The following is a 24431-nucleotide window of genomic DNA, read 5'->3' as shown; positions in this document are numbered from 1 at the left end:
ATTTTGCTATATATAAACAGGTTTCTTATAGGCAAGCATGCTACATCTTCTAAGATGACACGGTCTACCGTGTCGATGCTTAACATCAGGCAAGTCAACGGTCAAACGCTGGCCTATTAATAGTAACAAATAAATATATATATAGTTATTTGACAAAAGAGTGCCCCGTTGGTCTATCAGTAAGCTTATAAAGCTATAGCTTCAAAGGTTAGGAAGTTGGAAGTGTTACGCTGTCGTGTATCGTGTCCTTGATATTCGCCTATTTAAGACTTCTCATCTCAATAAAGAACTGATTTGTTTCTTAAGATAAACAGTATTCAAAATATAAGTACCTCGTTTCTTGTCTGTTCTCGTCACTACTAACAAACTATGAATATCACGAATATTATATATAATTATTTTTTATATTAATGTCTAAAAATTTTTACTTACAAACTTTGCTATATTTAATGAATAGGTATTCGTATAAGCTCAATCATATTTGATTGAAAAAATTCTTACAGCTTATAAAAGATTTGCCTGAAAAAACTACTTAAGAAATTCAATTGGGAAAGTCTTTCAATACTTGTAATTTAATAACTGAGATTTCTTGAATGACTGCTCTATATCCTTCATTCGAGAATCTGGCTACATTCTTCTTTAAATAACTCTTAAGATTCTTTTTCGGTACAGCAAAAGATGGCGTCTGCTAAGCTGTACGTAATAAATTGTTTTTTTTTTCTAGCAAATAATTTATAATGCCTTTTCAATGTTCGATTACAAAAATCTCTCGTTTAGCAATTTCTTCATCATCATGAAATATTTTAATATTAAAAATCGTTTCAAATATTTGGGTTGCAATATTATATTTCATCGATCGTTTATAATTGTGGCTCGTTGTTTATTTTTAAATGAAATTATATATAGTCAATATGATTGATAACTAATAAATAAAACTGTAAAGAGGTGCACGATTAAGTTTTAACATATATTTTATTAATAAAGAGTTACGACCTTAATTATAATCGTGCTTATCGAGTGATTAGTACTATACTGTCTTCTTCTTTCGAATGTCCAATCAACAATGACAGAAAGAGCTAAACCAGTGTTTTACTAAACAGTGATGTTTGTAAGTAAATCTTGTATTTGAAATAAGAATATAATTATTTTTCCAATTAACAGCGCAGTGATTCGAACACGTGAATCTTAATCAAAGATTACAGGATCTAGCCCGGGCATGCATCAAACTTGGTGCTGTATGAAAGAAAACATCGTGATGTGATGAGTTAGCTCAGTATAGTTTTAAGGTGTTATTTCCTGTTCAAAATAAGTTATTTCAGCTTATTTTTCCACGCAGTATAATATATACAAAAAACTTGTTGTAGGATAGTAGGATTGTTGCTCTGGGTTGACATGACGTCATTTACTAAACAGCGATATTTAGTTGTTGTTTTGTTCCAGTGAGTGAGACAGTGTGATTGCAGGCACAAGTAACATGACATCTTAGTTCCTAAGTTTGTTGAAGCTTTAACGATGTAAGGGGTGGTTAATATTTCTATTGGCGATAGTGAACACTATCAGATGGCCCATTGACTAATAATATAAGCAGTGTCATAATTTCTTACGACAAAAACCCATTTTACCGCCAAATATATAATAATCATGAATTTAATTATAAAAAATAGAGCTTCTTATATTGGCGCGTAATTAAATTCTGTAGGTAATTTCAACTCGGTTTCAATGAACTCTTAGTGGGTGGGTATAAAGCTTTTATAAATAAAACGTTCATCATCCTAGTATTTTATGAATGAAGGAAATTAATATATCATTAATATATCATATATTAATATATTATTAATACATCATTAATATATCATATATTAATATATCATTAATATATATAATATAAATTTAATTTTATATTATATAGCTGATATATAATATAAAATTAAATTTTAATCTGCATCGCGGGTTAACTAGTCCTTGAAATTTCAATTTTCATCCCAAAGACAAATTGTCTCAACCTGCGCGAGATTGGTCTACGTTGTTTTATTGCGGGTCCCTGAAAATTAATTAAGATTAAACATCTCTTATAATGTTTTGAGAGTGAAGTCTGTTTTATCTTTTTCAAATATTATATTAATGAAACTTATCAACTTATATACTAACGTGAAAATATTAACTTAAAAAGATTAATTAATTATTATACATATCCCTACACTCATTACGTATCTATTGACGTAAAGCTTTTTTTTTAAGTTACAGGTGGGCGGATTTTTTTATGTTTTAGGTATTCAGACGAGCAAACGGGTCGCCTGATCACCACTACCACCACCACCCACCACCGCCCATATTATCGAGCTAAGAAATAATTACCTTACCATATATCGCCAGCCGTTGGATGCGGGCAGCGCAAGATCGGCCAACGTGGAAATCCTTGGGGGAGGCCTTTGTCCAGCAGTGGACGTCTTTCGGTTGATATGATGATGATGATAATGATGATGATATCGCCAATGCGTCACCAACCTTAGGAAACGAGATGTTACGTTCCTTGTGCCTGTAGTCACACTGGCTCACTCACCCATCAAACCGTACTAAGTATTGCTGTCAGTCATACCTAAGGCACGCCATTAGATAATTCACATAAGAACATAAATGTACCTTGTGACAGGGCTTTGTGCAGGCCCGTCTGAGTGGGTGCCACCCACTCATCAGATATTCCATGTTACCGTTTGAAGGATAAGTGAGCCAGTGTAACTACAGGGCCAAGGACATAATATTTTAGTTCCCAAGGTTGGTGCGCAATGGCGATGTAAGGAATGGTTAATGTTTTTTACATCGCAATGGTGGCCCATTTGTATATCTTTCATATAACATAAAAAAAATTCGAGACGTCATCTGTATTCTATTTTTAGTCGACTTCAAAAAAGAACGAAGAAAGTAATTCGGCTTGTTTTTGTGTGTAGTCTTCATTATATTTGCTTACCTGTTCATTAAATTACCTCTCCGGTCGTGTCGGGTTGCTGTCCCATTGGACTATGAGAATTAGGGAATAGAGAGCATCTGTGTTTGCACACACACTTGTGCTCTATAATATCTCCTGCGTAGTTGGCTAATCTCTCTTGTGATTGGCCAACGTGGCCGAAATCGGTCTGGATGACATTATTATTATTAAATGTTAATTTTTATTCGTAGTCAAACAAAGTCAGGCAATACAAATATGTTTATAAATTAACTGCTTATATAGTGCACGTATTAAAATCTCAACTTTTTAAAATATATTTTTTAATAAATTTTATTTCAATACAATTTAACAATATCATTTTTTATTTATATTAATTTTTCTTCTAAGCTTAGTCAGTTAATATTCAATTTATAACCTATTTAGTAATATTTAGTCGTTATTTATTATATTCCATGGCCTTTAAATTCATTATATAATTATTATACGTATAGTTTTTATTTCTGTATAAGCTGTCACAATTTATTGAGTTTAAAGGAAAGCCTCGGAAATAGGTTAATGTCAAATAGTAATAATGGAGTTCGTTGCCCTCTTCGTTTCCATTCGAGCGGTCCTTTTGATGTGGCGAATACGGATTCAATTGGTTGCCAAAGTCAGGTGAAATTTGTACGATTGTTCCTTTCAAATTAATCCACCAATTTATCAAAAAAATATTATGGCGCTTTATTTAGATTTAAAAAGTAATTTTCGCCAGCACTAAATAAGTCATCTGATTTACTTGAAGTAAAGTTATTTTGAATGAATAAAATGGGTATAAAAAATAAAGTAACAGCCTGTTAATATCACAGTCCCTTTTTATTGAGGAGAAGGTTCAGAGCGTTCGCCATAATGCTACTTCATTGTGTGAGTTGAAAACACACATGTGAAAAAAAATCCTTCGACAGATGTACAATACCCAAGTCAACCCGGCTTCTTCTCGTGATAGGGGAAGGTGTGAGGTTGTACAAAACCCGACCACTAGTATTCCGCGCCAGTAGATAACGCGTCTGCAAAATTTCATGATGTTTGATTGAGTAGTTAAGACATGAAAGGACTTATATCAAAGCAAGCCCAACATATTTACATAGCGGCAACATATCAACTAAACGTTACAAAATGCCAGTTGACCCTTTCCAAGTATCTTTCTTTGCAGTGACAAAATAATATTCAAGTTACAAACTTTATATAATTTTTAAATATAAACATTTCATTTGATAACAGAAAATACTCTTTGGAGAAATGATTACGATCAAGATCAAAGGATTAACTCAAATCTTTGACTGAAGAGAATCTTTTGCTACTAATACTCTTACGTTAGTATATATAAAAAATCTATATCAAACTTAAGTACAAATAAGAGTATAATTTCTACATATGTATTGAAAACTGTACATAGAGTTATTTAATTAATTTTGATAAAACAAATTATCGGCTTACTAGTAACTTATGGCATAATTTAATTGTATTAAAAACGTGTGAACTAATCGGTGGTTTAACGTGAACTGATAATTCCATAAATTACTCGTGCCTACATTAAAAACCCAAGGCAAGTGTATATTCATTTATACTATTGAATGAATTGAGCGAACGTAGTCGAGGGCATTGTGTATCATTCAATATAGCGGAGATAATCCTTTACATGGAGCAAGCATTGACAATTCTAAATCGAGCGCTACCATCGATTCGACATTTTATCGTTATCTTAAGCCTCTATTTACAACATCCAGTCAATAACCCTTTGCTTCTGTTAAGAAGTCGGATTTGTTGCTCAATCCATCAGCTCGATTACTTATTCGTCTCCCCAAATTATCTCCGTCATGTATGATATTGCTAATAAAATGTAGACTTTTAGTAAAAAAAATTGGAATTCACGAGATGAAGTTAATAAATGAAAGAATAGTTTTTTTTAAATGAATATAACGTGTAAAACCCCTCACACTCATTCACACGAAATATAATATTATATAGTATGTGCGTAACACGCAATAATAAAGGGAGTAGAGTGGCGGAGTGACGGTATTAGAAAGCGATATGTCATGCGCTCACGGCATACAAGTCTGTCTTGCCGTCAATGTGATGTGAAACACACACATATATATATATATATATATATATATATATATATATATATATATATATATATATATATATATATATATATATATATATATATATATATATTATACTTCGAATACCCCCTACCCACGGTTCGGTAGCCCCTTTTAATTCTGCCATTGCCGAGCCTCTCATTTGAGGAGAAGGTTTTGGTGGATATTCCACCACTCCTATCAGGGAGAAAATCGGAGACCGTAGTACCATATCGTAAAAGTCTCCGAAATCCTTTATATTAAGTTTTATAACACACTTTGCCGTTAAATAGGATTTAAAAATGGAAGTCTTATTTTTTATTTTGTCACCTTAATTATTAAAGTTGCGGAGGCTATAGAAAAACGATATTATCTTTTTTTAAATAAAACTTAGCCTATGTACCTACTTAGGCTTTAAAGCGTTGCGATAAAAATTAGTCTTTCACTTGACAAAGTCATAAACGTTAAAGCATTTATTAATATTATGTATTAAATAAAAAAAGACTGAGTTATGCAATGTAACGATCACGTAATATTTTTTACTAAAAAAAATATAATTAAATCACCAGATTCATCTCACGACTTTTAATGACCTTATTAGGAAGCCAATTTACAAAAAACAAGCGTGTAAATCATTTCGCATTTACTACATGAAATTCAGTTACGTTAAAATTTCACTAATTAAAGTGACAATGTCGAATTTTAATGTAACTTTTCTATACGTAATGTTCAAAATTAAATTTTTCTGACATTTCACGTTTGTCATCTATATCAAGTTCGTTATATATATATATATATATATATATATATATATATATATATATATATATATATATATATATATATATATATATATATATATGTCATTGACAATATGTATATATATATATATACATATTGTCATTTCTATTTGTATCTGTATACATTTTTTTGGCGTTACGAAATAAGATCGACATCGAAGACTTACGTCTGCGCAGATATGTTTAAAATATAAGATAACTCGCTATTTCCCTCATTCTCATATTCCGTTTGAAAAGGAATTCGATTCGACCAGACATATACGGAATCCACGTCTTTATCATGCTTTCCGAGAAACCAAGGTGTAACCACTTCCTAAATTTAGGCTTGTATTGAGGATAGGTAATAACATTTTTGTAGCGCGACCCGACTTATATCTATCTAATTATAATGTAAATATAAAATACTGCGATAAATAATATCAAATTCAGCGAAAAAATTCACACGCACCATTTCAAAACCCAAAACGTATCTTGAAACTAGCAAGTCCGATATAAATCATTTTATTCGTCGTAATTGTATTTTTTTCTACACATAAAACTGCAGAAAAAGTGGTATTAGATGAAAAAGATTGCATTAATTATGCTTGTGAAAGGAAAGACTTGTCAAGCGCAGAAGCGGTACAACAAAGACAAAAGAAAACTGTTACAAATGAAATAGAAAAAGGGAAAAATAATACTGTCACTATCAGCAATGTAGTTACGTCACAGGGCATATCTAATGCCATTTAAGATTCTTGAATATATACAAGTAAAATATTTGATTAAGATGTGGAATATTGTAATTGCTTGTTCAATTAGAACTACTACTCAAATGTCTGAATTAATTTATTTAATAAAAATTAATTTACAAAAAAAATTACAATCGTTTCACGTTTACTATTTTATGCGTATTACAAATTTTATTACGAATTGATTGTTTAATTATGACTCTTTACTTATGTTAATTATCAAATGTTTTATTGTGTGCTTAATTACAAGTTTATATGACACGGAAAACGTATTTTTGTTACATTTACTAAGATGAATACTTACTTTATTTTTTATAAACTTTATTAAATGTATGTATTTGATATTAAAGGTAACTGAACGGCAAATGGGCACCTGATGGTAAGTGTTCACCACTGCCTATAAACATTGGCAATATAGAAAATATTATCCATTCCTTACATCGCCAATGCGCCACCACTTACAACACTGACTTACTCATCCTTCAAACCGGAACGCAACAATACTATGTATTGCTGTTTAGCGGTAGAGTATCTGATGATGGGTGCTACCTATCTGGACAGGCTTGCACACAGCCATCCGTTAGTACTACTAGAAGTATGTAGCTTTTATTGAAAAGAAAACGTTGCAAAAATACAAAAGTTGTATTTAAATACCACTAATGTATACTATTAAGTCGTTTAATAATATATAAAACATGATCTGCCTTTCTATCTGTATTCGCATCAAGTAAACGATGATGTATGAGGATAAAAGTCAAGAAGACGATTTTTAATATCCTGCGTAAATAAATTGGATATTTTCATCCTGAGAAACGAAAGAGTCTCCCGGGAATCCGTGTTCGTATATAGGTTATAAATATTATTTATTATAAAAGAAAATAGTATTTATATGAGTGTTAAATACAAACTAGAATTAAGGATCGTTTCTATTTTTTACATTATACAATTTATATTTACGACCGCAGATATTTTTGTAAGAACTAATTTTGTATGTCACTCGTGAAATATTCAAATCTGACTCACGGTGATATGCTTTTTGTTAAGTGTCATCATCATCATCAACAGCCAATCATTGTCCACTGCTAAATATAGGCCTCTCCCAAGGTGCGCCAAAGCTCCCTGTCCTCCGCCTTCCGCATCCAGTTGGTGCCCACCACCTTCTTAAGGTCATCGGTCCACCTGGCTGGAGGGCGCCCTACGCTGCGCTTGCCGATCCGCGGTCTCCACTCTAGGACTCGTTTGCTCCAACGGCCATCGGTCCTACGACATACGTGACCAGCCCACTGCCACTTCAGCCTGCAAGTGTATTCTTTAAATTTTATAATTATTGTTATATCATTAGTTTTGACACCGCATGTGTGTTTGACAATACATAATCGTGTTCTGCGATGAGTTTCTATTTCGTTCTTTTGAAAGAACTCTTTAGACTTATCGTAATATCAAATCGAATGCTATTCGAATTTTAAATTATATTATGAAAATTAAAAGCTACGCGATAAAAATAACAGAAAATTTTATTTCCGATTAAGATAAAGCAATAGCGTTATAATTATCGTGTAAACAATACCAAAGTGTATTTAGAAACAATGAAAGTTGATTGACTGTGGTAAGCTAAAACTGTTTAATGTTTGTTGTGGTTATATTAATTTTACATTTATAACTTTTAAATAAATAGTAATAAAATATTTATTAATTTATAATCAATTATAGTGTTGAAAAAAAAACAAAAGACCTTATAATTGGCCTAATTAAAGTTGCGCGGAATTTTTCCAATCAAGACTGTAAGAACTTATTGACGCAGAAGCGTTGCACGAACGGCAAACAGTCCAAGTTTACTCCATTCGAATGTTTATGCACGGCTTTAGCCAAACTAATAATACATATTCAAATAGAATCGTACTAATATTGTGACGTTGTTAAATTGTATATATATGTATCAACATATGTCCGTGTTTAACCATTTAACCCAATGTTGGTTACCATATAGCAATGCATTCGACCACATGCGGACAACAGCTACGTCATGTCAGTGGTGAGACGATGTGACCACATGTTGCTTGAGGTTACCAAAAGTGTGCCAACTATATCAAATGTTGGGCTCAATATCTGAGATGTGAAGTTTTTGAATTTTATAAGAAAGAAAATTATTTCCTCCAAATAAAAATGAAAGTAATTCATCTACAGTGCCAACTGTTCCAATCCTAATACCAATTCTAAATCGAATTGGTGTAATAAAATAAATAGCAAATTAAATTTTCGGTACGAGTACATTTCTGTATAAAATGTAGTTAAATTTACTTTTAAATATATGTAATTGTTTTTTAAATACATAATACAAATCTTAAGCGCATATTACGTATAATGCGAATTTCGATTCTCAAACAAATATATTGACTAATTAAGTGTTTTAATTAAGCAGTGATTTATTTCTTTCTGTCATTATTGATTTGTGACATCAAACCAACAGCTTTTCGCTTTGCCTTATAGAAACTATGGTAATTTGATATTTGATATTCTTATCGCATATAAGGAGCATTTTAGTGTCTAAGGCTTCGATACAATTATTATTATCCTTTACAAGGCAGGAAGATTTTGTTTAAGAGTTAAAGTTCAATTATAGGCAAAATTGAGCTAATATCTGAGATGCTATTATCAATGGTATTGTGTATTGACAACTTACCATCAGTGGATCAATTGCTCTGAATTTTAATACGATAAAACCTTATTTTTATTTATTCTATTAAATCATTTTGATAAAAATATATTTTGTACGACTTATGTTATAGTAAATCATATTATATTTAAAATAACTAAATACTGGTTAGTAATTCTCACCTGGGCTTTGCTCGTCTCTGATTTATCCCTTAATGCTCTATGTGTTCTTTGCGCGATAACAGCTTTACATACAATCCCTAGGGATCTTTAAATTTACGTTTATTTGCCGACCGGTCACTGTAGCTAAAAGCCTCTGAGAATTTATTTAATAATATAAATTTAATGATAAACAAGACACCAATGTTTATTCTGATAATTACTTGTGAAATATATAATTTTTAAAACATATATGATAATTGTATGTCATTTGACAAAACCCAAAGCTTACAATAATGTTATACAAGACTAAATTATCTAGAAGGGTATTTAATAGGATCGTAAAATATTGTGAACTTGCCGTTATATAATTAATTGCTGTGCGATTGTATAGTCGCTTACAATTTTGTATTAAAAAAATAGTATGTATGAAGATGACAGATTAATTTACCAACCCTCTATAACAAGCCAACGGTAGATTCTGAATAACGCCTCGTAGACAATTCTACTAACTACTAACATATGATATATGAAATATGTTGTATAATCAAGGATATATAATTTGACAACTGTGTAACTTATATTTGGACTGCGTGTTTTTTTTCTCAAATTTGGATAAATAAAATACTAAGACAGTTCTAATAATTAAATCATTGAATTCTTACGTAGTGACGTATGACGTGACGTTTTTTTATTTTTTCTAAGTATATCTTTTACATTAAATAAACTCAATGTTTTCGCAAGAAAGGGGCTAATCCATAAAATATATAATTTTAAATACTATGTGTTTTGTAAAGATCAACCTTTATCACAGATTAGGTTGATGATAAGCCTTAGTGATTACGGCAGGGTAAAACCTTGGGACTGTCATAACTTTTGTATTCTTCAACTCCGTACGGAATTAGGTGTATTGTGCGTGAAATTACTCATAATATGCAAGCTTGAAGCTTTATTGTTTTGTTTTTTGTTATCGTTAACGCAATTATATATTTATATTATTATGTTTTAGCTAAAATACATTTTAAATTATAAAATTCTCAATATAATATTACATTTTTATAAAATTATCAAACATTAAAGTTTTGGATTTGAAAAATTTGGTATTTATTTTTTGGTAGCAAAACAAAATAGCTATAGCTATGAAAAGGATAAGATTTATAGAAACGTTACGTTCAAATTCTTTTCCTCTTAAGGTGAATGATGTTTGGTATTTTATTAGGGTTTGCGTATTATACTTTACATGATTGAATAGTTTGCTTAGTTTTACATGGAGTAATATTGAGGATGAAAGCAAAAGGAAAATGGGTAACTCAGTTTATGATGTTACGAGTTAAGATCAGTACCAAATGTTGAGATAAAATATCAAGAAAAAAGGCGAATTTTACTTAATGGGAAAATACCTAACGTTTCGTAAATTAATAAAATTAATTGCAATGTAAAAATATGCAGCCGAATTACCTATAGTATTAAATATGGTAGCTACTGTTTGCAAGTGGATTGGTATGCGGTTGATTTCGGGTGGGGTATAATACTCACCTTTTATTCTTTATTTTCCTAAATTGATTATGTATTCTACTAGAATACACAAGTATTAGACTTGATTATATAGTTTATAGTTAACTGAAAATGTAAAAGTAAACCTGACAACCTGGTTCATTATATGTGCTTCATTTACAATATACAACAACAACAATTGCAGCCTGGTAATGTCCCACTGCTGGGTTAAGGCCTCCTCTCCCTTTTGAGGAGAAGGTTTGAAGCTTATTCCACCACGCTGCTCCTCACGATGTTTTTCTTCAACGTCAAGCACGAGATGAATTATAACCACAAATTGAGCACATGAAAATTGCACGTGCTTCATTTGCGGCTTCTTATTTATAACGGCAAAAAGTTAGAATTGATCCAACGAATCTTGATGCACATCGAAGGTACATTCATCAGAAGTCTGATTAAATTGGCTTGTCTGGAACCAGTACGTATCTAAATTGCAGACATGATATATAGCTCCATAAAATGCTAAAGTTTGCAAAGAATAAAATAACATAAAAACACATTTCTTTTTTATGTTTCTTTACTAGGTAGATAAGAAAAATTAACCTGACATTGCCTTATCAGAGTTGAAGGTAACATTTCAAAAAAAAATTGGAGCAATCAATGTTTTCGTTCATCGGAAAACCAGTTTCATTTCAACATGTTTAGATACAGAATTGATTTGTGACGTGAAAGTTAACCAATAACTATAATAAGCCTACGTTCTCTAAAATTTAACAGGAAAACTATCGCTATCATTTTGTTTCTACATAGTGAGTATCTCTTTAATTATTATTAATCAATACTATGTTGATATTTTATGATTTTTCTTATTTCTAGTAGGGTTGACGATATAGGATGTTCTAAATTAGTATTAAGGAGAATGATTTATCTACCGCTCTACTTCATTGTAGGTTAATCATGTTTTCTTTCAGCGCACACTCGAATACATAATACATAATTTAAACTTTAAGCGATTTAAGAGCGCGCTAAAGCCAAATTTTCAGATTTCACCCACACGTCCCTTACATGCCCCTCTTTGTGCGATCTCATTACTGTGCTTTTTCTACGACGTCCTGTGGTATGGTATTTAATATTGTTTTCGGGATGCAATCGTTTTACTTATTTTTCCGAGAAAGAATGTATAGTTCTCTTAACAATAATATGAAAATTAATATAAAGCGCTGTAAATTTTTTTTATAGTCTGAATGATTTAAGAAGCAAATGTATATTTGAAGACTTCAAATTGAAGTAAGTAAAATAAAATAGTTTTACAAAAAAACTAATGGACGTCGATAATGCAAAGCTGAAAATATAATGTAGCTTACATACAATATATTATAATCAAATTTAAACTAGATTTACCTGAACAAATCATATAGAAGGTTAACAGTTTTGCTTTATACCCCTCGGGAAGAGCCACGTCTCTAATCGCTATCCCAAACTCAGCTTAATAATATTTAACTATATTTATTATACTAATACATTTGCGTAAGGTAAATGGTAATTTATGTATATAGACAATGGCATTCAAACTGAAATAAAATTGGATATCAATGCGAAGTTATCTGTGGAATTTTATTATGTCCTGCGTGTCTAAAATAACAATGGGATTTTTATCCTTTATAACGAAAGGCCGCAATACAATGCAATGTTTTTTGATTCCAAAAACATTATTATTATGGGTAGCTTAAAAAATGAACATTGAAAGGTATTACGTATAGAGTGGCTGCGATGATCTCGTGTTGTCTGGAATTTCTGTAAATTAAACAAAACAGACACATTTAAAATAAAGCTAATCAAATCATCTATATCTGAACTCTATACTAATATATAAAGGTGAAGACTTTATTTGATCCCGCTAATCTCAGGACTACTGGTTCGAATTGAAAAATTCTTTTTGATTTGGATAGCCCATTTATCGAAAAAGGTTCTAGGCTATATAACATGTCACTACGACCAATAAGAGCGGTGCATCAATGAAAAATGTTTCAAAAACGGAAAAATTTACATTTTGAGAGCTTCAGTTACATATGCTGTGTAAACGGTTAAAGTTACGCAACAATCATGTATGACAGAATTAGTCCTCTGAATAAGTTCTAAAAAAAATTAAGGATAACATATGTCTATCTCTGAAGGTTGACTCACTATAACCTTTTTTATGGCAATTTTTTTCGAAAGTAATGCATTATTTGCGAAGTCGTTTTCATAAACATGGTAATAATTCATAAATAAATATGTTATTCTTCACAAATATTTAATTTAAATTTTGAAACGAATATGTAAGGGCTTACATCATTTGATTTCAATTAATATCTTAGGAGATATCACAGTATTAAAATAATTCTGCAGCAAAATAATGATCAAGTGCACGGCGGGCTTAAATGTGTGCGGGATAGGGAGGTCGGTCACTAGCTCTGCGAGGTAGCATGCCGCGCGACCTATGCTCGTGGTCGGCTCCCTACGGAACGGTTGTGTTCAGCGAACTGCTTTTTTATATGTTTTTGTGATATTTCATTGTATTATAATTTAATTAGTTTGTTTTGTTAAATTTATACTTAGTCGGTTACTTGATAATAAGTATTTATTTTTTAAATACACAGATTTCTCCTTAAGTTTTAAAAGGACACAATTTTCCGTGAATTGTATGTTGCCCTATCTAGATCCGGATTTCTTTATAGGTGAGTCAAAAAGCAAAACGTATTATTCTGTTCTTTGACAGATTTACTGGTATACGAGTGGTACCACCAAATCGAGCCTGATCCAAATTTAACTAAAAAGTAATTCTGGTTTAAAAATGCATTATTAGAGAAGTATTAAAATTAATAGTGCATTTTCCAAAGTAACCAAACTATTGGTGGTTAATATAGCAACGTTGTTTTCAAGCGAGTCGCAACATACACTAGTATTTAAAACAAGTGTAAATAAAAATTCCATAAAAGCATTCTTTCAAAATAATTTATGAATGAGCCACTCTGAGTTATTAATGACTACACTTCGGCGTTTCTGTCTGAAAATTTGGTAATTAAAATTTTGCCCTATAAATTTAAAATACAAGTCTTACGTTACAAGCAGTATACAGGGGAGGCAACGTGATACATATTAAAATATATAAAGGATTGAATCCTGTGCTGCAATTTTTAATTGAACACTTTAAACTTATTAGTGCGGGAAAAAACTTGCGGGAACCTGCATATTTTGGAAGAAATAATTGTGGTATGCATTTCAACAGCTTGAAAGTTGAACGTACTCGTTAGACTAAATTTAAACAACACTGCATTATTTATAGTAGCCTATTTGAAATAAAAATTGCATAATATTAAAATTCTAATAAAGGATCCAAGTCGCTTTGAATTACTATACAATTTTTGTACGGTCCCAAACACGCCAAATTGACAATGGTATTCTTAATTGTTATAAATGTTGTTGCCTGTAGACTCATTATTTAAGAAAATAAATCCGTCATCAAATATTAATCATGACTTAAAAATTTGTTATCAACCTTTATAGCATCGGCAGAGTAGGAACTTTTCCAATCGTCTTCTATGCAATTTACAGTCAGATAATATGTGTGTCTTATTTAGCGGATATATAATTTTATATCAAAATATAAACAAAATACTGCTTGGTTGAAATACGATAGAATTTTATGTAGTTTTTCGGTTTCGTAAATTCGAAAGTATTTCTAGCGAAATGTATTTGCAGCTTTTTTTAGCTGCAAATACAGCTTGTAGTTAGCAAAGTTAGCTTAAATATTGTTCAATTTTTTCAACATACGACACGTCCATTGAAGTTATTTATTCGAAATAAAATGTCATTGTCACTAAGTGTTGCTATTACGTTTTTAATTACAAAAAATAATGCTGGTTCAATTTCATAAATTTAAAATGCTTAAAAAAAATCTACAAATAGCATTCTGAAACATACGTAGAGTGCTCAAAGTTCTGATTAGATTAAGAAAAAAATCTACTTATGAATCCAAGCATCTACTAACGTTTTATTTATATATTAATATACATACATGTTTTTTTTTCACATAAAAAACTGACACTCGTTATGGTTTTAGGTATAATGAGCTCATTAAATAAATTCTCTAAGCGAAGCTTTAATTTGTGGACCAAATGTCGTATAAAAAATAAGTAATAAAACTACTTGGTACAAGGCTTTTATACAGGTAAAATAATTATTGTCATAGTCTTTTGTTGATAAATAACAAAGTTTAACAGAGCACTATAAATAAGATAAAAAGATAAGATTATCCTGTTTTTTTATCTGAATACTTTTCCGATATTAAGAACTAGAAAATCTAAAGCCTTTATAGCCTATAAGCCTATAGTATTTCGATATTTGCCGCAATTTACCTTGTATTTAATATAAGAATGCGTTATTATTTAATTCAATCATAATGTTATACTTATTTTGAACGAGGAAAAGTAATATTAGTAAGACGTATTTCTTTAGGAATTATACGTAAAAGTCCTTTGATGTATTTTAAAAGGCTTCGATTAAAATATTTCTGATTATACTTTTATTTATATTAGATGTATTTTATTTAGAGTATTGGTAATTATAGTATTACCCTAACCCTATATGGGAGGTATTTATAGACCTAATAGTAATTCTTCAACTCCAAATATAAATATTGACGCAGTGAGAAGTATAAAGAATTTCTTACAACAAATATCCAAGATATTTTGTTATTTATGCCTGTAATAATACTTTGGATACATTTTGTATTTAGAATTAAGAATTGTATATTGGCGCTAATGATTAATTTTAGATTCCATAGTTAGCAACGCATTGGCGAAAAAACAACGCTTGAAAAGCTTATTTGTACTGACCTTCCAGATCTAAAATAAGAACATAAATCTGTTTGATAAGCATTTTTTGGCAATAATATAATCTGCTTCAATTTTACTCATACAAAAAAAAAATTAAGGTTGATACGACGAGTATTTGATTAGCATATATATTGCCTAAATACATCGTAACCGTTGATGGAACATTTTTGTCAAAAGGCTTTTGGAACGTGAATATGGAACGTGTCCTACTTTTCATTGAACAAGTCCATTTCATAATGTTTACTTGTTTTAAGAGATTTTCAGCATTGATCGCTGTTCAGCACACAAGTATCTGATTATTAATTGCATTTATATTACGAGTATATTTTATTGCTAATAATTTTACAGCATAGTATGGAAATGAATTTTCCCTCCAGCAGTGTGACAATTAAAGGCTGTTCTTTTAACTTTATATAAAAAACAACATTAGTATGATCACAAAGTAAAATTAAGGCCTAAGGCTAGAAGAGAATGTACGATAAATGAATTTACAATAATATGAACAAATCTATAAAATAATAAGAAACATATAAATTTAGTTATATCAAAAATCAACTTTCGTTGTCTTTTGCTTTTTATTACAAAGGCTTATCATATGGAATCAAGAAAACCAAGAGCGTTATTTGCTACTAAGCTTTGTTTTCACGTTATTTACACATTTAGTAGCATCTCAATTCTTAACCGTAGTTATATTATTGTGTTATTTAATAAAGATCAGGTACGATAATTTATGTAATTATACATAAGAAATAAAAATAAAAGTGTATTATTTCCACGTTAAGGTACTCCCTGACAAATTCTGAGGATAAGATGTCGGTGGTTTTATTGAACAGAAAATTTGGATACCATTTTAGTCGGTATCGGATACAGGAATGAGTATTTTTGCTCAAAAAATTTGACCTTTATCTTAAAACGGAAAATATTGCAAAAATTCCAAATACTTTCAATAGATGAATATATATATTATAGTATATGTAGGCGGACGAGCCTATGGGTCACCTGATAAGAAGTGGTCACCAACGCTCAAAGACATAGGCATTGTAAGAAATGTTAACCATCGCTTACATCGCCAAGATGCAATAATGCAATGTCCCTTGTGCCTGTAATTATACTGGCTCTCTCATCCTTGAAGCCAGCACACAACGATACCAAGTACAGCTGTTTTGCGGTAGAATATCTGATGAATATATACTTACCCAGACGAGCTTGCACAAAGCCCTACCACCAGTAAATAATATTTACTTTCAATAAATATTATACTTTATAAAAAATAATTTACATTGTATACAACACACTTAAAATTTAATATTTGTGTGAGAAATTTTAATGATAAAAGTAAAATTACGTTGAAATAAATTTTGATATTTAAGTATATTAGTAAAATTTAAAATAGAAGTTTATTTTTAAAACTATATTAATAAATGTGTTAAGCCAATATACATAAAACTAACACTAGAAGAAGCAGCGCAATTCGGAGAAGATTTTATTATATTATTACATAAGCAGCTGCGCTTCAGAACTTCAACCGCTTTAAATTTAGACTATTAATATGAAAAACGTGATTTATTGTAAAACATAAAAAAAACAATCAGTTACTAATTTATATAAACCAAACTTCATAAAAAGTCAACTCGATTTTCGCCGACAAACAATCATTTCTCATTCCATTTACCTTCAAAGCTAAGGATTGCTAATAATTAAGGCACCCTAATGACTATCTCCGGACTCAGTCAGATCAATGGCTTATGTACATGTTTGGTTGTGAGCCTTATGTAAAGGTATGTTTCTGGTACCATTAGTCTATCAACGTATTGAGGTTAAATAGAGTGTGATTACATATGCAAGAAGTAACGGAACTAAGGGAGGATAAAACTAGAAATCAATGGAAAATTAAACCTTATATATCAGTACTAATAAAATTATAAAGGTGACGAATTTACTTAAGAATAGTTAAGGACTATCACGTTATGACCCATAGGAACGGAACTGTACCATTTAGTTTCACTGAAAAAAAATTTTCTTCGTTAGGTACTCTATTAAAAACTTCAAATTATATTTTTTGAGGTTATAAAAAGCAGTTGATTTTGATCCATTATTTTATTCAAATTGCTAATCTTTTACTTGATTTTGTAAATATTTCAGTTGAACTTTAAAAATTAAATATTGTTTGTTGTGTTTAATAATAAATGTAAAAGAATAGTATTTTCTCGATAAAAATAATATCACAAAATATACTCTTATTTATACAAGCAGGACTATAGTTTATTGAAATGAAAACTGAATAATTAATTATATTTACAAATAATCTAAGGCTGACAATCGTTTTTTTTTCAATTGTTTTATTTTAAATTGATAAAAAGATTTCTGTGTCTACTAAGTTCTATTTATCGAAAAACGCTCGACATGTTTTAAGAAGACTGCAATAGGTAGCCATCATGCAGCGGAAGTGCCGTAGTAACAAGTATGCCGTGATAGACGACGTTAGTATGTCGGAAAATTTAATAATAACACTAAAAACGTACCAAAAATAGAACAAGCACAGTAACATTAACGTGAAATGTTCGTCATCGTTAAAGTTACACGTGGCGTTAATTACGAGCCCGCTCAGACATTAATTTTAATTGCTGATAGCCTTAATATGATACATTAATAAATTCTAAGGATTAGTGTTTTAATAATCAATATTTCAGATATTAATAGTGATAGATATAATGTTTAATATTTTTAATGTTATTGACTAGAAGGTCAATGCATTTTAAATGATTAATGAATCACTAAAAATATATATACATTAACCGTAACAGCCTGTTAATGGCTCACTGCTGGGCTAAGGCCTCCTCTCCATTTTTAAAGAGAAGTTTTGGAGCTCATTCTACCCCGCTGCTCCAATGCGGGTTGCTAGAATACACATGTGGCAGAATTTCAATGAAATTAGACACATGCATGTTTCCTCACGATGTTTTCCTTCACCGTCAAGCACGAGATGAATTAAAAACACAAATTAAGCACATGAAAATTTATCAAAATGGCTCAATATATATATATATATATTGAGCCATTTTGATATTGAATTTTCTATATATATATATATACATAGGAAATTCGTAGCTAGGCCATTTGCTTAAGAGTAAGTGGTCAGCACCAACCAGAACTAGATTTTGTATATAATTAGTAGGCAGATGGGTTAATGAGTTACCTGATGATATGTACTCTATTGCCCATAGATATTGCCGCTGTAATAAATAAAAACTATTCCATATATAATATAATAATAATAGGCACATCACTAATGTACCACCAGCATTGTGTTTGTTATTACACTGAATCACTCAATCTTCATACTGTAACACAACAAATAAAGTAGTACTATTAAGCAGTACTGCTCATTCTTATACATAAGTTTCTACAGGAATGTCTTTGACAACTGTACAAGATTATATTATAGGGAAAATGATATTTAAAAGCATATATAATACGAGCGCAAAGAAATATTTTTTACATACAACATATATTTATATCTTAACGCTTTAAATACTTCAGTATCATATTGTAAACATCATGAATGTCTCACTTTGTTGGACAAGGGTTTAGCGGCGTGTAAGCTTAATGTATGACACTCGATCAATCTTCACGGTGAGTAGAGCTATTTTGGTTGACAATAATTTTAACTTACAAGGAAACTCAAATTCAATGTTCAACACCGTATGATAGGAATTACTGTTGAATGCTTTATTTGTGTACATTTTTAACGTTTTACTTCAAAAATAACAACTATTACCTTCTTTACAGAGAATCATATTTTCTAAGAGTGCTATTTTCAATAAAGAGAACCCATCTTCGTAGGAATATTATAAAGCACAAGTATGTGCAAACACAGGCTCATTTTCTCTCATAGTCCAATGAAACGGTAACCTGGCACGACCGGTAGGAGAGTGGTTATACGAATGGCTTTGCATCGTTTTCATTGTAAAGTATATATAAATATATTAAATTATACGTAAATTTTATATGGGACTCGATTTCAATTCCTGACTAAGAACTTCTTGATAGAAAACCCCAATAAATATTATTATTCAACGGCTTTATTATTTTTTTAGGTGCATGTTTGCTTATAAAAAAAAATCCTGCTATTATTTTAACAAAAATAATATCGTACTCTATTTATTTTAATGGATGCGTCAGAGCATAATTATCTTAATAAGCTTTTTATCAATATCAGATTTTTTTTTAATTAAATTTAGAAAAAATATTATAAGTACTTAAGGAAATTATAATTGTTAACATATTTTTCTTTCTATGGAAGAAATGGATGAAAATATCATTATAACGGTATGTATAACAATAGCCTATAAATGTATATAACGGAAGCTATACTTATTTCACTCTCGTGCAATTAAGTGAATACATGTGGTATATTTGCATCCGACACAAGCAACGAATTAATAAGGAATATTAATAAGACACCACACTCTAATCTATCAAATTTCAACTCTGCTTTTGTAGCGAAATCCCCCGTTTATCTTTTAGTGACTGTGCTATATGGTCTACGAGCTAAGCTACGAGCTAAGCTACGAGCTTTATCCACATCTATTTTTTAGTCTGAAAAAAAATATGTTTGCAAACAAACACAAAAAGTGTAAATTTGAATCCGCTATGGAATATTACACTTCAATTTTTACTCGGGGCAACACCTGGGACCTTGTAACAAATATGGTTCATTTACAACGATCTTGTTTTCATCAAAATAGAGTTCAATATTCGTTGTCAAGTTTCAGGCGTATTTCTCACTAGCTGTCATGACTACTAAAAATAATGGTATCCGGGTTAAAATATATCGACAATATTGTTTGTGCATGGAAATATGATTAAACCACGACCCCTCAGCGACGAACTACACACTAACTCAACAATTACATACGCAAGTTGACAAAGAAGGATGGCATTTATATTTATTTAATGGAATTGGAATATTGGAAATATAAATGTATTTTTAATTTATAATTTTAAGTTTTTCTTATAATTTGCACGAAATATACATATAGGCTTTAAAAGACCTTTAAAAGTGAAGTAACTGCTTGTAAATGACCCACAGCTGGGCAAAGGTCCTTCTTGATAAGGTTTTTTTATTCGATATTTGGTGGCAAATTGGCAAATGGGCTACCTGTTGTTAAGTGGTTACCACTCCCCATAGGCATTATCACTGTAGGAAATATTAAAACATCCCAAAAATACTGTAATACACAAGTTAGATGCGTGAAAGAATGAAAAGCCAACAAACAAACAATCGTCCTTGTGATATCAGTTAACATTTATTTTTAATAAAATACTTTTATCAATAGAAATAGATCCTGAGCTTACCTTCAACTTACTTCAATTATTGTTATTGTGAAACAATTATTTTTTATTTTGTGTTCCGTCGGGAGCCACCGTTTGACGTCTAAATAATGGTGGTAATACTGCCTCATTGGTCTGGCTAGATATAAGGCCGCGGATCCCTAAGTACTGCACTGGATAATGCTACTCGTGCGATTATTACGCGCGAGTAGCATCTTATCGTATTATTGGTGATGTAATGACACTAGGTTTGCGGTTACTACTGATCAAAGCCCAGCGGCTCACTGCAAACACTCCCGACGTACGACGAGAGGTTCGGAGCGTTCAAAAGTGAAAGAGGAATAAACATAGAGTTTGCCCTCTTTTAACCTACTTTAGTCGGTTTTTTTTATTTTGATTGAGTTTTTGATGGGATAAACATGTTATGTTTAAATCGTTTCACATATACAATATTTGAAATAAAATAAAATATATGATTTTAGATTGGTCATATTCAATGTCATAGCATTTAATCAGCTCAGTTAATATGTTAAATTATTAAATTGTACGGTTATTATTCAAATGTACATTGCTATACTTCGTATCTAACCCTACCACTTCCCTGGTGGTAGGGCTTTGGTTAACTGTTCTTACAATGCCAATGTTACCAACGCCCCTAGCATTATCAGGTGGCCATATGCTCGTATGCCTACCTATACTATAAAAAAATAGCTCAAAATATTAAAACCTACTTAGTGTGATGTCATAATAATATTGACGCATTAATTTATATGTTACACTTGTTATATTGACGTATCGAATATAATTTTCTAACATTTGGAATGATAGATATCCGTAACAGCCTGTGAGTGTCCCACTGCTGGGCTAAAGGCCTCCTCTCCTCTTTTTGAGGAGAAGGTTTTTGGAGCTTATTCCACCACGCTGCTCCAATGCGGGTTGGTGGAATACACATGTGGCCGAATTTCAGAGAAATTAGACACATGCAGGTTTCGTCACGATGTTTACCTTTACCGTAAAGCACTGTATGATAATATGATATATATAATGATAGATATGACAAACTTAATTGGACGCATGCTATTTATCTCACGGTTTTCTTGAAGGCAAAATCATTATTATAAACACAATATTTATATGCATGTTGCTCAGATTCGAACCCGCAACTTTCGTTTAGTAACTACCTATGTGTTTTATCCACTGTGACATATCGGTTTTAATATATGCAGTGATTAATTTATAATAATATTATATTATTATCTACAGTACAATAAAACAAATTGTACAAAAAATATATTGTTTAATAAATATTTTTTATATTTCAAACAACGTTAAGCAAAACACACGTTTCAATTTCAAAATAAAATTAATAAACAGTTAAAAAAATTAAAACTTATTGTTTACGTGTAAAGTGCCGGCAAATTTAATTAAGGCAAGTCCCAATTAATTTCATCGTCGTACTTCTCGTGGTCCTTGAGAGGTTCCAGTACTGACGCTCGAGCGAGAAAACCTGGAAAAATTAAGGCAATTAAGTTCATTAATGAATTGTAATGCAACATATTTATTCGTTGAACTTTGCACTATAAAGAAAACGGATATAAAAATGTATCATATGAATATAAGAACAGTATATAATAAAAAATATTTTGTTAATGAAACTTGAGCAGTGGGTTTTCAGTAGTTGTTATTTTATTAGGCCAGAAGTATATAACAGTGACAGTTCCGATTTATATATATCGCCTTATATATAAACTGATAGGAATGGAGGCTGCCACGAAATTGTGAACGGAATATTTTATTTAGAATAAAAAGTTTAAAAAATCGATAGTTTATATATCTTATGTTAGCTTAGTTTCGTTTTAAAATACATAGGAAAAAAACCTTATAAATGAAGAGCAATTAAATCATGTTAAAAATATTTGACTACTTAATACGAGCAGATTTAATAATGTTATAATATTTCATTGTTAATGAATGTTCTGAAATAATTCAAAATTCTAATTATTATCAGAAAATTATAATAGATGAGTTCGGTTCAATCACAATAGACATTTCATCTTTAGTGTTCGTTAATATGTATGCAGGGCATAAATTCAGGATTGTATATGATTAATACATATAATTTAATTAATGAAAACGAGTCACTATTCCATATTTGCTAGTTTATATTAACTAATTTATCGAAATTATTATTAAATATTCTAACATCTTCAACCGCTAAGGTCTGTTTAAATAACAATACATTTTATATTATTACAATCCTTACTAATATTATAAATGCAAAAATGTTTAGTATGTTTGTTAAGCTTTCACGTCTTAACGAAATATTGCATACACGTTATAAGTATACTGAAAAGGATAAAGGGTGCTTACCCTTCTACTCGTGGGCGTATATGCGGGCGGAAACTTGTTTATTATAACAGTAAGACGAGTTGGCGTAGTTGGTAGATATTTACATTTCACGCCGAAGGTTGTGGGTTCGAGTCTTACTCAGGACAGACATTTGTGTGCGTGAACATCTCTGCTTGTCCTGAGTCTAGGTGTGATTATCTATATAAGTATATATAGTGTATATATTGTATTTACCAAAAAATAGTATATGTAGTTTATCATTTGTCTGGTTTCCATAGTACAAGCCTTACTTAGTTTGGGATCTGATGGCCGTGTGTGAATAATGTCACAGGATATTATTTATTATTTAATTCTTAAGACAAGCTCTATTAATTATTTTGTCTTTGTATGAAATTAAAATGTATATGTAAGTTATCTTCCTTAAAGATGATAAATATTGAATGGATATTTTTAGATAACAATGTAAGATTGAAAATGTTCTTGATTTTCTTCCTTCATACTTATCAGAGCGTGATTTTTGCTGTAGTCGCGTTTTAATTTTGGAAAAATTTTAATATTTTATTAAATTCAATATTCATTTTATAAAATTCAATTCTTTGTATTTCACAATTGTATACTAAATCAGTATCAAATTAAATCTAATCAACCAAAAGAAAAAAAATAAAAAAGTAGCGTGTAGACCCGTTCCAAATCTGAGTCGTTTATCACAAACGCAATGATATAAGGGTATTTGATTCAGCCAACGTTTTTGATACATTGAGTTATCTCAGAACAATTGTCAGAAAAGTATCGAAATAACGCGTTCTCTTTCTATGAGATGGATCAAGTTTGAGTTACGAAACGATATCTTTTATATAAAAACGAAATGTTTGTATATCTGTGTGAGATAAATAGACTAACGCTGTTAAATTTGTAGTTGATCACTATGAATATTTGGAAATACTACAAGTATTTATATTTTTTTCATCATC

The 24431-nt window shown here is 30.5% G+C and overlaps 1 protein-coding gene across 2 annotated transcripts in view; it reads right to left on the bottom strand.

The window, feature by feature from the left end:
* Positions 1 to 22428: 22428 nt before the first annotated feature.
* Positions 22429 to 24431, bottom strand: part of LOC126769598 (ammonium transporter Rh type B-B) — a 34821-nt gene continuing 32818 nt past the window's right edge. For both annotated transcript variants that reach the window (XM_050488465.1, XM_050488466.1), the window contains exon 10: positions 22429 to 22618. In XM_050488465.1, the coding sequence (XP_050344422.1) occupies positions 22536 to 22618 (83 nt within the window). In that variant the 3' untranslated portion in view covers positions 22429 to 22535. The remainder of the gene's footprint in view (positions 22619 to 24431) is intronic.

This window comes from Nymphalis io, chromosome 7, assembly GCF_905147045.1.
Source record: "Nymphalis io chromosome 7, ilAglIoxx1.1, whole genome shotgun sequence".
Taxonomy (NCBI): Eukaryota; Metazoa; Arthropoda; class Insecta; order Lepidoptera; family Nymphalidae; genus Nymphalis; species Nymphalis io.
Note: the sequence above shows the minus strand (reverse complement) of the source record. Positions and strands in the feature narration are given on the sequence as shown.